The 15,523-nt window shown below is 34.7% G+C and overlaps 2 protein-coding genes across 3 annotated transcripts in view; one reads left to right on the top strand and one right to left on the bottom strand.

Annotated features, from left to right (window-relative positions):
- The window catches only part of CCDC146 (coiled-coil domain containing 146), a 69,651-nt gene that overhangs the window by 8,378 nt on the left and 45,750 nt on the right, over nt 1-15,523 (top strand). The window lies entirely within an intron of this gene.
- Nucleotides 5,449-11,956, bottom strand: FGL2 (fibrinogen like 2). Its single transcript, XM_010395660.4, has 2 exons — nt 11,267-11,956; nt 5,449-8,533 (listed from the first exon to the last, which is right to left on the bottom strand). Exons 1-2 carry the CDS (start codon nt 11,877-11,879, stop codon nt 7,827-7,829), a joined length of 1,320 nt encoding a protein of 439 aa, XP_010393962.3. The 5' UTR covers nt 11,880-11,956; the 3' UTR covers nt 5,449-7,826.

The following is a 15,523-nucleotide window of genomic DNA, read 5'->3' as shown; positions in this document are numbered from 1 at the left end:
AGCAGGTACTCAAACATACAAAGGGCAAGAAGTCAAACATGCAAACTCTCTCTCCTTTATTTTTAATAAAACATAGTAACATTATTTAGCTTTGTGGGTTAGGTAGAAATACTAAAAACTTGACAGAGTTTGAACAAAAGCCACCCACTACGTCATGACTTCTTTTCACCAAGTGTTTTTATTTATTACCAAGTTGACATTGTCCTGCTCTGTTGAGTACTGCCATACATTCACAAAATGAACTTTCCACTTCTTTTAGCCTTTGTTGTTGTGTCCTTGAAATAAAGATCTTTGCTCTAACACTTCTAATTTAATTTCTTGACTTGTGAATCTTTCCTCATACCCTGTTTTCTTCTAGTGTTGGAAATAAATCAATCTGCATTATGTTAATGACTTTCGTGGAAAACTACATAGTCTAGTACCTGTGAGATGAAATAAATATATTACTTGAATAAATGCTACATTAAGATGCAATAAATCATGCTGGTTTTATTTTGATTTTAGTATATTACAGGCCATGTATATGTAATCTTATTCTTAAAAGGCAGCAAAAAATGTATTGAATTTTGTCATACGTGTACGTTGTCTAAATTTAAAGAGCCATAATTTTATTAAATGGATATTTTGTAGTAGTTAGCTTCAACAAAATTATCTAAATTTGTATTCACCCTTTGCTGCAAATTTATAATTTTTTTTGCAGCAGATGGTAATATAATACACTTAACCTCTCCCTTTATCCTTACATCATTCTTGCTACAACAATACTATTACTGCAAAAGCAGCAGAGAACAAACTGAAATTGTCATTTGAATAGAAAAAGCAACAAAACATGACATGAAACTGGATTAAATGCTCAAAATGACAAGATTATGCAGAATGAAAATTGAAAAAGACCAATTTATGAATTGCCTCCTGCCCCTTCTATTCATTTTTGTTCCCATAATTTTTGCTCTTTACCAGATTGCACAGCAACATTTTTTCCCCACTGGCCACTCAAGCTGTGTTTTACTTTCCTCCACCTGATCCAGTTTTAATGGGAACATAAATAAATAAAGCATCATTTGTCATAATGGTGTTGTTGATATTTAGTTTGTAATCTATTACAGTTTTCAAATCCTCTTCTGTTGCTTAATTTTTGTTTTGTTGCCCAAATCCCAATCCCAGATGTAAAAAAAGACCCCTACTCTATGCATCTTCCCAGTCTGATAGTGAATCAAACAAAAAAACCCTGAAGAGAAATCAAATGGTGAGTATCTTCTCCCAGTTTGAGGTCTTTTTACTTAAGACAATGTCTTGTGCTTTTTCTTTCTCTTCCTTTTGTTGACATGTTCTTAGGCTAGAAAGCTAGTTCAGTCAAATGTATACATCCATTTTTAAAACCATACCAGAAAAATGATTCTGCAACATTTATCTTGTATGTCTTTGCAGTGGATGCTCTGAGGCAGCTATTAAGTCTGCAGAGCAGTGTACTTGTGAATGAAAAGTGCTTTACTATTTACCAGATCCAGTGAGCGGATACCTTGTTTGGAAAGTACCACAATAATCCCTTTCTGCTAACAAACATCATCCATTTATTTGCTAAATCTAAACCTGCAAAAGAATAAACTCCTTTGCAAGACTTTCCTGACTGGTCTATTGCAAATTGTTACATTCTGTATCCTGTAAAATGGTCAGTGCCCCCTATGTGATACCAGCACCAAATCTTTCATTTGTGCTGCTTTTTTTGATGGAAATTGTCACTATCATGCCACAATTCTTCATCACTGAAGTCCAGGTGTCCTATTGCCATCAGGAAGCAGAAAGAACCTTTCATGAATATTTTTCATTACTATTTTGAAACTCAGAGTCTTTCTGAGATTAGTGAATTTATACTCCTGGCTGCCAAAAGTGGTTGAACTGCTAATAAAAATGCTAACCAAAATCTTGATTCTAGTGGAAACACAGAGAAAAATCTCCATGTTTACCAAAAATCAACAAAGACTTCTCAAGCAAAATTTGTTTCTGATTATCTGATCCTGATTCATGTCTATCTGCTATCTGGAAGAGCTTTAAAGTCATAGAACAGTGTATATGTTCAGTGTTTGAATGTTGTTTAAGGAGAGAAAGGTACTTCCCATTTTTCTCTTTTTTCTCATCTGTGCTGCAGGAAAGAAGAGGAAGTCACATAAAGGTTGGCTACAGCTTTCAAATATAAATACTAGGAATCAATATTTCATATAGTTCTTCAGTGTTGTAATGACATCTAAACACCATTCTAGAAATTACAGTTGTTTCCAATTTCTTTTGCTAACAAACTGGTTTTTAATTCTCTCCTAACTTAGGTTACATGGTGTTTCTAAACAACTTTCCTTTAAAATTTTTTTTATTTATCCTTAAATGAAAAGTTTCCTAGAAAAACTTCCTTGGTAGATTAGGATTTTTTTTTTTTTTTTAATCACCATTTTCATTTCTGTCTCCATACACATACTGTAATGTGCTTTCTGCTATTACAAAGTATGATCATCACTGTATTTTTGCATGGTGACTATAACAGTGCATAATTTGTTTTAGTACTCACCAAATATGTGTGTCCTCTATCAAAGATATAAAAATCTTGACACAGCTTTGAATGTTGAATGCGAACAACAGTTTTAAGCTGATCCTGGCACACTCCACACTACAAGCTTCAAAGGCTCCTGGCCCAACAAAAAAGCATATAAATATGTTGACACAGACAGCTAAGATACTGTCTCCACCTCCACGCACAGGAATCTGACCGCTAATTAAATAAATCTTTTTTGATTGTGTTAGTGTGGTCACTTGGAAAGTCAGCTAGGAATGAAAATGTGTTCATAAGCTAGAGTATGGTTTTTTGCACCAGCTTTCAGCAAGTAGGAAATAGTTTGTATTGTGAATGTTAAAGCAAGTGGTTGTTGCCAAAGGAAAGTTGATTGTTCTTAAAAAAGCTGTAGAGGAGTTGGGCAAATGTACAGGTGCCTTCAAACAGCAGGAATGGGAACAGAGCTGGTGTAACATGCTCGTTCTATGGAGAGGTTCTTTTTACCACTAGCAGGTGACATTGTGAGGAAACAAGGCCAGGAAGTGGTTGGGTGTGTTTGAACTATCACAAAGCAGGTGGTATTTCTGTTCATTCTGAAAAGGCTGTTTGAAAGTATTTATGATGTCTTGTTTTTCTGCGCTGTTATAAAGTCAAGTGTGCAGATTTCATACCATACAGAGGAGCTAGAGCTCTCTAAGGCTGTGAGACTAGTGAAAGGAATAACCTTTAACTGTAACATCTTGCATTTTGGCCTTTTCTGAGCCCTTTCTGAAACTCATGAGACTTGACAAGACAAGTATATTGCTGTATTGTTTTCCAAAGCTATCTCCCTCTTCCTGTTTTCTCACCTAAAATATGTATTTGAGACAAGGCAAATCTGTACTAAAATTGGGTCTACCAGCCATGTGATGAGGAAGCCAGAGAAATGTTAACCAATCTTACATTCAATAAAAACGTTAGAGGTGGAGAATCATCTGTTACACACGAGGTTACTTTAAATGTTAAAAAGGGGATTCCTGGTATTCAAAGCTCCTGGGTCCAAACACTCCTGAATAAACAGAGCCTTAGAGATCTGCATGAGAAAGAATCCTTGTATTTCGATTTAGCATATGGAGGTTAAACTTTGGAGGGAAGCGGAGAGGCTTTTGTACTCTGTCTGAAGAAAGGCATGAGAATTTCTGTTTCTCAAAGTGGATCCTGCTTCTCCATAAAAATTATTCACTCCATGTAATTGCTTAAAAGTGTGTAAAGCCTACTATTGTTTTGTACTGTGTAATTTTAAATGAGGGCATATTATTCCCGCTGAAATGCAATCTTAATTAAACTTACAGTTCATCTTGATTATATGAACATAATCAGTTAATTTTGGTTATTTTTCCCATTATTATTTTCCAAATGGATTACTCTTTTACTGAGATCGGAAAAAACTGATGAATGAGGACTTAAAAAATAATATTGCTTTCATAATTTCCATGTTCTCATGACTTGTGTGAGGGTTAGATTTAACATACCATCTTAAAACATTGTTTTCTGTTTCTGGTTACCATTGAGGGTGACAGCCAAATTAACTTCTGGCAGAAGAGCTATAGCTCCATAAAAGTTTAATTAAAGCAGTGAATGAAAGAGATCGATTTAGTATGTGGAATGTTTGCATTTAGCAGGACCTAGCCATTTTTCTTTAAAACTTATGTCAATGTCTTCAGGCCTATATGTACTATTTTCTCTTTCTTTCCTGAAAGAAAACAAACACACACACAAAAAATCTAAAACTATATTGAATGTATTTAAATCTTCTTTCTTTGTAGGCCATTATTTAATTATTTTCTCTCTCTCTTTTTTTTTTTTTTTTTTTTTTTTTTTTTTTTTTTTTTTTCTCTATGAAATTCAAAGTCGCATACTTCCTGCTTTGGTTTTTCCATGACATGTAAATCATAGACGCTAAGTAAACTTGGCACTTTTGTTTGATTTTGGTTTAATTTGTCAACAGGGGTCTGGGTAGGGATTGGCAACCATCTTAAGTTATTTTTCAAATAAACATGTAAAAGTAAGGGGTTTTCTCACCAATTTATCAAGCTACCTGTTGTTCTCAACTCACTTTAAGTTTGACTGCAGTCTTTCCCAATAAACACCATTAAGGAAACAGGTATTTGCATTAAAAAGGGAAGGAAAAAGCACCAGTGCTTTCAAACCTTCTTTTCCTTTCTTCTCTGGTTTGTTTGGGGTTTTTTTCTGGTTTTAGTTTGGTTTTGTTTAAGCAATGCATAGAAAGCCAAGACATGACAGTCTGCTTGGCTGATCACATTGAACAGATGGGCTTGTGTCTTTATATTTTGGAAACAAGCCATAGGAATTTTGCTAGGAAACCCACTGTTAGTAATTTTTTCCACTAAAATTCACAATTTAAATATTAGCAAGATTAAAACCACAAGTGTTTTCATATGATAATTAGTGTTACATAGATGTTTTCCATAGATTGAAAGACATGTTTTGAATTATTACGCCTTAGGCAGAAATCAAGGGCTTTTTCTCTGTATAAAAAAATTGTATAATTTAATTTGGGGTGGTATTTGTATTCATTTGCTTTGATGACTCTTCTATGTCATCTGAAAGGTCAAAACATCAGTTTGCTTCTCCTCTTTCATGTTAAAGATAAAGGTTGTGTAGACTCTTGATTGGGCAATTACTTTTTTCTCTTCCAAAATATGAATAGTTTCAAAAAAATGTCTGAGATTTCAGCCCTTGGTATTATCTGGCAATTAAAGGGTCACAAAACAGATCTCTAAGGAACTGTCAATACATATGTCACATAGTCATCTGTGTTGGTTATTGGTGTTTTCTTACTGCTTCAATAAAATTATTTATGAGAATTTTTTTATAGTCCTCATATACATCTATTACAGTAGTACAGCTTTAACAGTGTGACATAATTTTATTACACCAAGAAAAAACAAAAATAATGTTTGCAACAAGTAGATGAAGTTACACTTTGTAAAACTAGTACACATTGACAGAGATTCAGCTACAACAGTTCCAGACAGGTAATAATCAGATTTCTGTAACAGCATTACACTTCCTTTTTCTTTTTTTTTTCACTTTCTGTTTTTAAAGACATGAGACAAAGCTTCTGTAGGTGATTTTCCTATTCTGTTAAAATTCCTGTGTTTTACCAAGTTTCCTTTAAGCAAGATTTTAAGAGGACGGTTTCTTTTCTAACAACTTAGCAGTAAAAAGACATTTTCAAGTAGAAGCTTGTAGATACTGTAAATCATACTTAGCTAGTTATCATATAATGAATAGGAGCAAATTGTGCATTTCATGCAAAATGATTAATTATAATCATATGCAATTAGATATTTGCTCTTCTAACCAATACTTGATAAGTTGCTTTTTTTGTTTTGTTTAGACAACTATTTTTTATCCCAAAATAAATATTCTATTGCTTCAAAACATACTCTCAAGGAAAGATGATACATCTTGCAATTAAAAGTTTTCATTGCTCTTTAAAATTGAAATATAATAAACCAAATTACACTTGAATTATCCTTCAAAGTATTTACTTCTTTAAAATATATATTAGTATTTTACAATTTAGCAATTGCCAGTGTTTTTTGTTTGCATAACTTATAACTCTAATAGTTTTTTATAATCTTAAAAAACCAGTAGAGATCATATTTATAAAGTATTAGGTCAGATGTATACTTATATTCTTTTTTTATGTCTCTTTTAATCAAAAAGGCTATGCCAGCAATGACCACACTTTACTTGATAAAGAAATAGAGTCTTAGTGTAGTTTTTCTGCATCTCAGGATTGGTATAAGCAAGACAGTAGAATAGCCTCTTGCTAAGATAAATTGTGTCTCCACTCAGTGTTGGTCACTGTCTATAGAGACATGGCATAGATATCTGCAGTCAAACTTGTGCTCACTATCTACAAAGTCAGAGTTAATAACAGTATCTCTAATTTGAGCTTCCTGAACTATTTGAAAATTAGATTTTTTTTATTTGTTATATTTAGAAAAAAATCTTTCATCATATATTCTCTTCTTTTGCTTTGAATTGACAGTAGATTTTTATGTTTCTGTGACTACGAAACATGTAGTCTAAAAATGGGGAGAACAGTCTTTTCTTATGTCACAAAACATTTGTAATATTTTTTTTAATTTTAGGGTCCAATGATACCTAGATTGAGAAATATTTAAATGAGAGCTTGACTCTCTACAAGAGCATCTTGTAACATTTGACTTACCTAAAGGATTCAGGAGAAAGCAAAATGGCACTGGAAACTCTTTGTATGTATTTAGAGGCATTAAAGCAAAGAATATGGATTCTTATTGATGTCTTCCTCCTACCTGTCTACCTGCCTCTATAAATGTGCAATAATCTACATAATGGCTCCTTTCTCCTACAAATGACAAATAGGACCTTGAGCTTGAATGGAGGAACCAAAAAGAGCAAGAATGTTGTTCATTACATGCTCTCTCCATGTGTAGATGTGACACTTCAGGACATGGCTTAGTGTGGACTTGGCAGTTCCGTGTTAAAACTTGTACTCAGTGATCTTAAAGGTCTTTTCCAAACTAAATGATTCTATGATTTTATAATTAGTTCCTCTGCTTTTATTCAATTCTTCCACCAACTTGTTTGAAAAATCTTTGATAAAGGGAAGAAATTTGAGGAATCATCTTCATTTTCTGTTTTCTTCAAGGCCTTGTTTGGTGTCTTTGGGCAAACCATGTGGCCCTCTGTTTTCTAGTTCTTTAAAAAGAATGATTTTTATTAATTTTCCTAAGTTATATTGATATTGCTATGGTATAACTTGGAAGTTGTGAAGGATAGATGATAGAAAAAGGCTGTTTTAGAGAGACTAGTTGTTTTTTTTTGAAGTGTTGACAAATTTATATTAGTTACACCTCTGAATTATTTCCAGGTTAAAATGTAGGAGTCATTCAGACACAATTTGTGGAAGACCATATAAATGTTTTAGATCATGAAATGTGGTATATCACAGTCAGTAGAGGCACCAAAAGCAATGTTTAAAATATTTACATAACGAAACTGAGACTTGACTGGTGTTAAGTCTTAGTGATAACTATTCGTGTACTTTAATGCTGGTTTTAATACATTATATGGGTCAAATGGTCTCTAAAAAATTATGTGGAAGTATGTTGTTTTGTCTAGAACAATGTTTTGCCAAACATTACTGAATACTTGATTTCTGAGTATAATACTGAGTAGGTATGATTTTGAGTGCAATCCAACGCAAATTAGTTAAGACAAATGTGTAGAATTACTGCACAAAACTTTTGGGTCTGATCATGATCTTTACTGATTTAAAGGGTTGCCTATATCCAGTGGGAATATCATCAGAAATACCATGCCATGTACCCCAGAAAATGCCATTGCGAACACCTTTGTATTTCTTGTGGTAGTACTTGCCATTGAGATTGGCTGACAAGCAGGCATCAAACCACCAGCCAGAGCTGTAGTACGCCCCACAGTTCCCCGAGGGATACCTGTCATTGTCCTTGTCTGGGGTCGTAAAGAACTTTTGGTCGTGGTTGTAGTGCCTGCTGTAGTGGAGGGCATCTCCTGCAGTGCCGCTGTAGCCGTGGACACTTAGACGGTACTTGAGGTACTCGTTGGCCACGTAAAAGTGGTCATATTTTGCATACTCTCTGATTCCATTGAAATCTTCAAGATCAATTCTCAGTTGCATTTCCTGGCTCCTTGTCAGGAGATGAATTTTGTCATTGCCTAGCCAAAACTCCCTGCTGAGGTTTCCAAAGCCATGTTTGTAGTCATTCCAGGTTCTGTTGAAGTTAGTGCTGCCATCCTGACGTCGTTGCAACACTGTCCAGCCGCCTCCTTGTGTTTGCATGTCACAGTAAACTTCAAAGCTCTCGTTTCTGGGGTCAGGGCTAATCCTGTAGATTCCATTACTCCTTCTCCCTGCTGTGTAATGGTCAGCACAGTCTCTCTGCATTATTTGTATAACTGGTGAAAGAACAGGTAGTGTTAGAATAAACATAATTTCAATTTAAAAATATAGAAAAAATTTACCCACACTGATGTGGCATACAGAACTTGCATTGGAGAGACTTTTACTTTGGAAATAGTGTTGCAGCAATTTCAGTTCCAAGGCAAACACGTTTTCCATCAGATTTACTTTATAACAGATGCCACGTAGGATCTCTGCATCAGATAGCTGTCCAAAAAACCCCATCTAAACTACGTTTTTTCATCAAAATGCCTAATATAAGGGCATTTTGATTGTTTGCTTTCCATTTTCTCATTTTCTCTACTCTATCCTTTCATTATCTCATGTAAATTCTGATTTCTGAAATAATCTTTTCCATATTAGAATTTTCCATATTACAAATACAGACTGATTTCTTCAGTCCATATTTCTAATGCTTTGTGTTTGCACACTTGCTGCTTTTTGTATTTAAATGTTTAGCTTCACACCCTGTCTATAATTTATAGCTCCATCTGGTAATATGTTAGAGGAAGAACTTTGTCTGTGTGGGAATGATGTTAACCTGGCTATTGTTAAGCTAATGTTATTTGATAGAGAACGTAACATCATTAGGAATGCTTTTTGTGTTAATGTGGACTGTACTTTAGGAGGCAGGAAAAAAGTAATAAAATTGTCACATCTGTTGTGTGATTCCTAGAAAGATGAAGGTAGAAAAGTGATGGTGCTTTCCTGTGTATGTGGCATCTCTGGCTTTAGAGAAAATACGAATGTTAGCATCTACTTCTAACGGTACCTTTTTTCCACCAATGGGTGATGTGTTTTACTCAGAAGAAAAATACCCCCCATTTTTTTCTTCAGAGGGAAAATCCATTCTTAAGTGATATGGAGAGCTCTCAGAAGTTCTGTGTTAAGAGTCAAAACCATAATGTTCATTCCCATTGCAGATTTGAATGTATGGGCATGTTCATTTGTAGGTGTCTAGGAAAAATTGTAATTTTTCCTAGAAAATTTAAATTAACTACTTCTTGAAAGTGAGGATTGATCGCAGGCTACAGCAGGGAATAAGATTCAGGACTTCTTGTTTGCCAGAAAACTGGACATTTATGCAACCACAAAGTATATGAGTCAAAGGCTTTAAAGCCAAGTCTAAATTCACAATACATTCTCATTTATTTCACTGAACTTTGTGTAAGATCTTTGGTGGATTAAATTTCAGAGCAGATATTGTCAAAGAATATACATTGACGATAAAATGCTTCTATAATCTAATTCAACTCCTATTTAAATAAAGTTTTACTATTACTTTCAGTGGGTGCAGGAATAGCTCCTGGATAGGAAAAAGTTGTAGCTGTTTTCCTTGCTGGCTTTCATAATGGATATATTGCTGCTACAAGTGCTTTTGGCATGTTGCTGTAAAAGAAAAGGAATATCTACATGATCATGTGCTATGAATGCTACTCATTGTTTCAATAAGTGTAAGGAATATCTAAAATTAATTTAGTCTGTTATGAAGTACAGTACTTGAATGTGATTCACTGCCCATTATTAATATAACAAAAAATTACTCATTCTTTTTGTGAACGTTTTGTATCTGAATGAACATAATTGATCTGTAGTGATTTTTATCTGATTTAGCTGATTGCTGATATAGTAAAAGCACTACCTTTATTATTACTTATTTGCTCTTTTCACACTTTCAAGAACTTCAGTTGTACATACACTGTACACTTGCAGATCCTTCTGTTTTTGATATGTGTAGACAGAAGAACAGTTTTATTTTAATCTTGGATGCTAAGCTAGAGACTTAAAGATTGTAATGCAGCCTGATCTTTCTCTGTTTTGTCTCTTGAAGGCTTAATCTTCCTATGTTTGATGTGATAGAATACATTGACAATCTAAGGAACATTTCTTGTTTTCAAGGATTCTTATATGTAAGATAAAAACATTATGAATTTTAGAAAACCCCTCGATCTTGCCTTAATAACAGTAAACATTAGAAAGAGAGTATTAGTTCTATTCCTTTATTTTAATTAGGAGAATTAAATGGTAAAAGAAAAATTGTTTGTCAGTGATAACACCTGTTTTCTGTTTTATACTGCTCTTATATTAAATAAATGCAAAGGGTTTAGTGTTAAAATGCTGGTACATGTGTTACCCAGTCAAGAAGTGCTGTTAGTAAGCTTTTTTTAGCTGAGCCTTTCAGATGTTTGCTGGGATTGTAGGAAAATTATTTTATTATCCATCTGTTAAAAACGAAGCATTTTTCTAGGTTCACTTAATGATTGATGATGTCTTGCACCCCTTTTCAGAGTATCTGCAGTTTTGCAGTGGGAAAAAATAAAAATGCTGTTTTCTAAGGCACACCTAGAGAAAATTTACCCCTTTTCATCCAAGGAGAAAATATGTTTACGTCACTGATGTTTAATGTCTCTAATGAAGGGTATTATGGTGTAAAATAATGTTTCATGTTTACTTATTAAATTGCAAAAAAATTGTCCTTTAAAACTTAATGTTTTGAATCCCTCTAATGAAGTCCAATTCTAGGAGGGACTGAACACCTGCAGCTCTCAGTAACCCTCTAGTGGCTGCTGAAATGTTTTACAGGAGTATAAATAAACACTACAAGAGCAGATACTTGTGAAGGTAATAATACAGCTATTTGGGTAAAATATATGTTTTAATTGTTTACCTAATACTAGTAAAATGCACAAAAAGTTTATACAAGCAATAAGAATTAACAGATTACATACCAGGTTTTGCTTGCATTGCTGGACACTTAGAAGAACATTTGTTATCCAGGTTGTTCACAGCAAATGTCAAATTTGCAACTTTGCTGTCAACATAATGTTCCACATTGTTCATATTTATGAGGCTCAGCTTCTCTAAACGACCCTGCAGTGTCTGAATCTGGCTCTTTGCATTTTTTAAGCTGGTTGCCATTCTGTTAACTTTGCTCTGCAGTTCCTTTACTCTGTTATCTTGGCTTTCGGTGTTTTCTGCAGTGTTAGGTAGCAGGAATTCATTACTTCTTTCTCTTTCTTGGTTGTCATCTGCTTGCAGCTTGCAATCTTGGCAGCATTTCTTTAGCTTGTTTACTGATTCTTTAAGGGTCTGTACTTCTTTGAGAGTCTTCTCAAGCAGTTTGAATTCTTTGGGTATCTGGATGGTCATCGGAGGCAGATTTATCTGATAAGGGCAATCCTCTCCTTCATCACATTTCCGATTAGTTTTGAGCTTTATAGGACAAGTCTCAGTAACTTTTGCTTCTTTAGCATTCTCTTCCTCTTCTAAAACAACTGCAAAGACATTTGTTAAAGCAAGGAGAGTTAACTTCAGCAGGACTATGTAAATGAGGAGCTTCATCTTCACCGAGAAACTAGCAGTATGAGGAAGTATGCAGAAGTGGAACAACTTTATAAGGGCAGCTTGAAGCCTGTGACTTATCAGACAGCCTACACTGTTCTCAGAAATGGGTGGGAGTGCTTGCATCACGAGTGATTAATAGCAGAGCAAAGTTAGGTAGTGCTTGCAAGAGTACCACATTTCAGTGAGTATTCCTGACTCAGAGCTAGTTTCTGTAAGCAAGATGATGAAATGCATGTTATGCAGTTTAATTTCATTCCTTGTTGTACATGGATTTTCTTTTTTTGGAAAAAAATCACCTAGCTCTTTATTATAACAGTCTTCTAACATCTATTTCTTAACACTTGAATGGTCTAAAACTTATTTTCTAAAGCAGACCATGATTTTAGCACAGCAGGTGGAGAAAATGAAAACCAGCCCTTTTCTCAGTTTGAAGTTTATCACAACAATAGCTTTACTGACAGTCAGTCCCCTTCTCCGTAAAACTTTTTCAAATTTAATGCATATATTCATATAAATTACTTAAAACTGAAAACATGTTGAAACACACATGGAGTTTTGGTTACAAACATTTTTCAGTACAGAGTCACAAATTCAGGAGGATGAAAAGCACTTTCTTCTTACTATTTCGCCTAGTCCACCTTAAAATAGTTATCTTGAATATTCATAATTTGTATGGCACATCACAGTTAAAATTCACTATTATCTGATATGGGGTATTTCTTATTGAGCCTTTTTAAGTGAAGGTTTCCCCTTTGATGTATGAGATCCTACCTGTTGACTAATTGTATGGGATACCAAAGAAAATCCTGATCTTCTGGTTAATGTCCCAAATTCTAAATCTAAAGTGAGGCAGAGGCCTAGGGAAAGAGCTCTCATCAGTTTGAGGTATTGCTCTTCTTTTTATTGTGCCTTATATCAACTTTCAGAGTTAGTTGTGTATTTTACTGCTGATCGTACCAAATGAAATACTTCTAGAGGTGACAATTGCCATGTACTCCCTCATTCTCATTCCACAGACACCTTTGCCATGTGTGCCTGTGCAGTTTTCATGATCTGTGTCATTTTTCCTGTGCCTCAGAAAAAGGCTACGAGGATATGTCTTTATGCATTCACAGGTCAGTCAAGAGTCAAATAATTTGCATGAGTAAATGGTATTTACACCAGTTCTTGTTAAATTAGTCCAATCTGAACCATTTATTTCCTTAAACCCTATTTGAAATTACTCATAACACAGATTAAACATTAAGCAGACATTAGTCACACATATAATCCACAAGTTTATGTTCTCTCTAATGTTACTAACATTATACACACCACATGCTTATATTGATAGTACGGGGAGGACGCTTGGTAAAAAAACTTACTTGTCTAACCCGCTGCAAGAATTCCTTCAGATTCCTGCATAGCACAAAAGTTTGGGCACTTTCTTGGGAGATGGGTTTTGAATGGGTTTTTTTTTACCTTCCCCATTTTCTAAAGGAACATCTTTAAAGCTGTGGTGCTTTTAGTTATGTGGTAAAACTGTGTCTCCCCCTTTCAGATCATGATAGCTCCCCAGCAGTGAGGTGAAAGGAACCCCTCACCATTCAGGTGTAAGATACTGACATCACTCTGGTTTTGTTAAAAATGCATAAAAACTGAAATGTTTGTAAAAGATAAAGTGTATGATTTTAATTTGCAAGTAAAATTTTAAATTTTTTTATTTGATTAACAGGATGCTAATTTTTCATTGTATTAGTCTAAAATCAGGTATTTTCAGAGCCTTCTTCTTGTGTGTGGCTGCTACTGTCAAATGGAGGAAAGCCATACCAGCCTCTTTTGAGAGGGTTTAGAAATAGAATAGAATTCTTAAATCCTTGTTATTTGGGAAGCCACAATCCCCCCACACTGTTGTTTGTTCAGTTTACAATTAACTCTGCTATCTGCTTTTTGACTTTGAACTGGACAAACTGTTCTGTATCTGTAAAATGAATAATAATTATCCTTGATAGATGACATTCTATGATTTGCCTTGAAGTATTTGAATGGATAACAAATATTGTTGTAATTTGTGATTGCTGTGCTGCATTGAAAACCTAAACTATCTTTAGAATATTGTAACATCTAGAAGGGCAGAAATTTCTGCTAATGCTGAATGTAAAAAAAAGGAAGTTCAGATAGTGAGGTGAGGTATCTGAACTTTTCAAACATCTCTGTTTGAAAACAAACATCATGTCTTGAGACATCCATTCCTTAGTCCTATATATATCTTCCTTTTGGGATATTTGCTTCCTCCCTTGGATGAGACATCTGTAATATTGAGTTGCTCTATTATCCTCCTGATTTCATTACTGGTCTGATGATCTGCTGCTAAGCTGTCACCAGTCTGCTTGGAGTCCAAAAGATACATTTCTCCACCAGTCTGTATGCTTCCCCTACCTGTGCACTCTTGTAATTGAGTACTGGTCTTTCTTCCTGTTCTGTCAGGGAATGTCCATTCCCAACAACTTGTCACACCTCTCTTCTTTCTTCAGGAACCCAAAATAGTATGACATGGCCTTTTTCACGTTTCATGTCTCTTACCCTTCTGGGAATAAATGAAGCAAACTGTCAAATCTGAGATTTTCAGCATTCTTTGCCCTTAGAAAGGACACTGAGTAGTCTTAAGCTGTGAGATGCTGATGCAGTTTAACTAATGGCAGAAATATTGGACCAGATTTAAACTGAGACCTGCAGTTTGTTGATAAACAAAGTTTCTTCCCAGATAGGACTTCTCTAGATCTAGAGTGTTCTGCATAATACAATGACACTGAACCCTGCCATAAATCAAATCCCTCCTGATGAGAGAGAATTTTCTACAAGTCCTTGCAAGGAGTTTCAAAGATAAACCGAGACTTTTCCTTGAGTTTCAATGCTCCTGGATAGTTGTTTATTAAGTCTTATCAGAGGAACAGAGCCACTAGCATGACCCAGGTACAGCATAGAGCACAGGAAGCAGGAGTGGAGGCTCTCTATCAAGATTCACACAGCCTTTTAAAGATAATTTAACCACTAGTTACTAAAAACATATCTTATTTTCACTTTCCTACCAATTATTCAGTAACACGGGTAGGAACTGCAGAATTCTCAATCCAATCATTCCAAACTACTTTTAAGAACATGGAGTAGTAGAAGAAGGAGAAGAAGGTTTAGAGAACAACAACAATCCTCCATTTTGATATTTTTTACTCTTATCTATTCAGTACAAAGAGAAGCCCAAAACCTCTAAATTTTTCACCCTGTGACAATCTTACATAGTAGTCTATCACCTAATTCACACCACTGTATTTTCTAGTTCTTGTCTGATCGTTGGTAATTTTTTCCAAGGTTGGTGGTTAAAACAGTGTTGTTCAGGGGGGTAAGAACCCTTAAAAACAGGCAGAGAAATATTCTTGGCACGCTGCGTTCCTACAGTACTTAAAACTTGAAATTAGTTAAGCAGTCACAAAACCCAAAAGCCAATCTTTTTCAACTGTGAAAGGATCTAACTTAATAACAGCTGATGGCTGTAACTGAGACTTTTCTGCTAAGGTCTTTGCTTTTTACTTAAAGCTCACTTTCTTGTAGCTTTTAATCTCTTCTAGTCTACTTTTTAGGACTGTGGACTGAAGAGATATCTTTAT

Source organism: Corvus cornix, chromosome 1A (genome assembly GCF_000738735.6).
Source record: "Corvus cornix cornix isolate S_Up_H32 chromosome 1A, ASM73873v5, whole genome shotgun sequence".
Taxonomy (NCBI): domain Eukaryota; kingdom Metazoa; phylum Chordata; class Aves; order Passeriformes; family Corvidae; genus Corvus; species Corvus cornix.
The sequence above is the reverse complement of the archived record's forward strand: the minus strand, read 5'-3'. Positions and strand labels throughout refer to the sequence as shown.

What these genes read in the sequence shown, in the direction of transcription:
- FGL2 (XM_010395660.4), bottom strand. Translation starts at nt 11,879, where the DNA reads ATGAAGCTCCTCATTTACATAGTCCTGCTGAAGTTAACTCTCCTTGCT. An exon ending in AGCAATGCAAGCAAAACCTG is followed by an intron (nt 8,534 to 11,266) that starts GTATGTAATCTG and finishes TTCTTTCACCAG; the next exon opens with TTATACAAATAATGCAGAGA.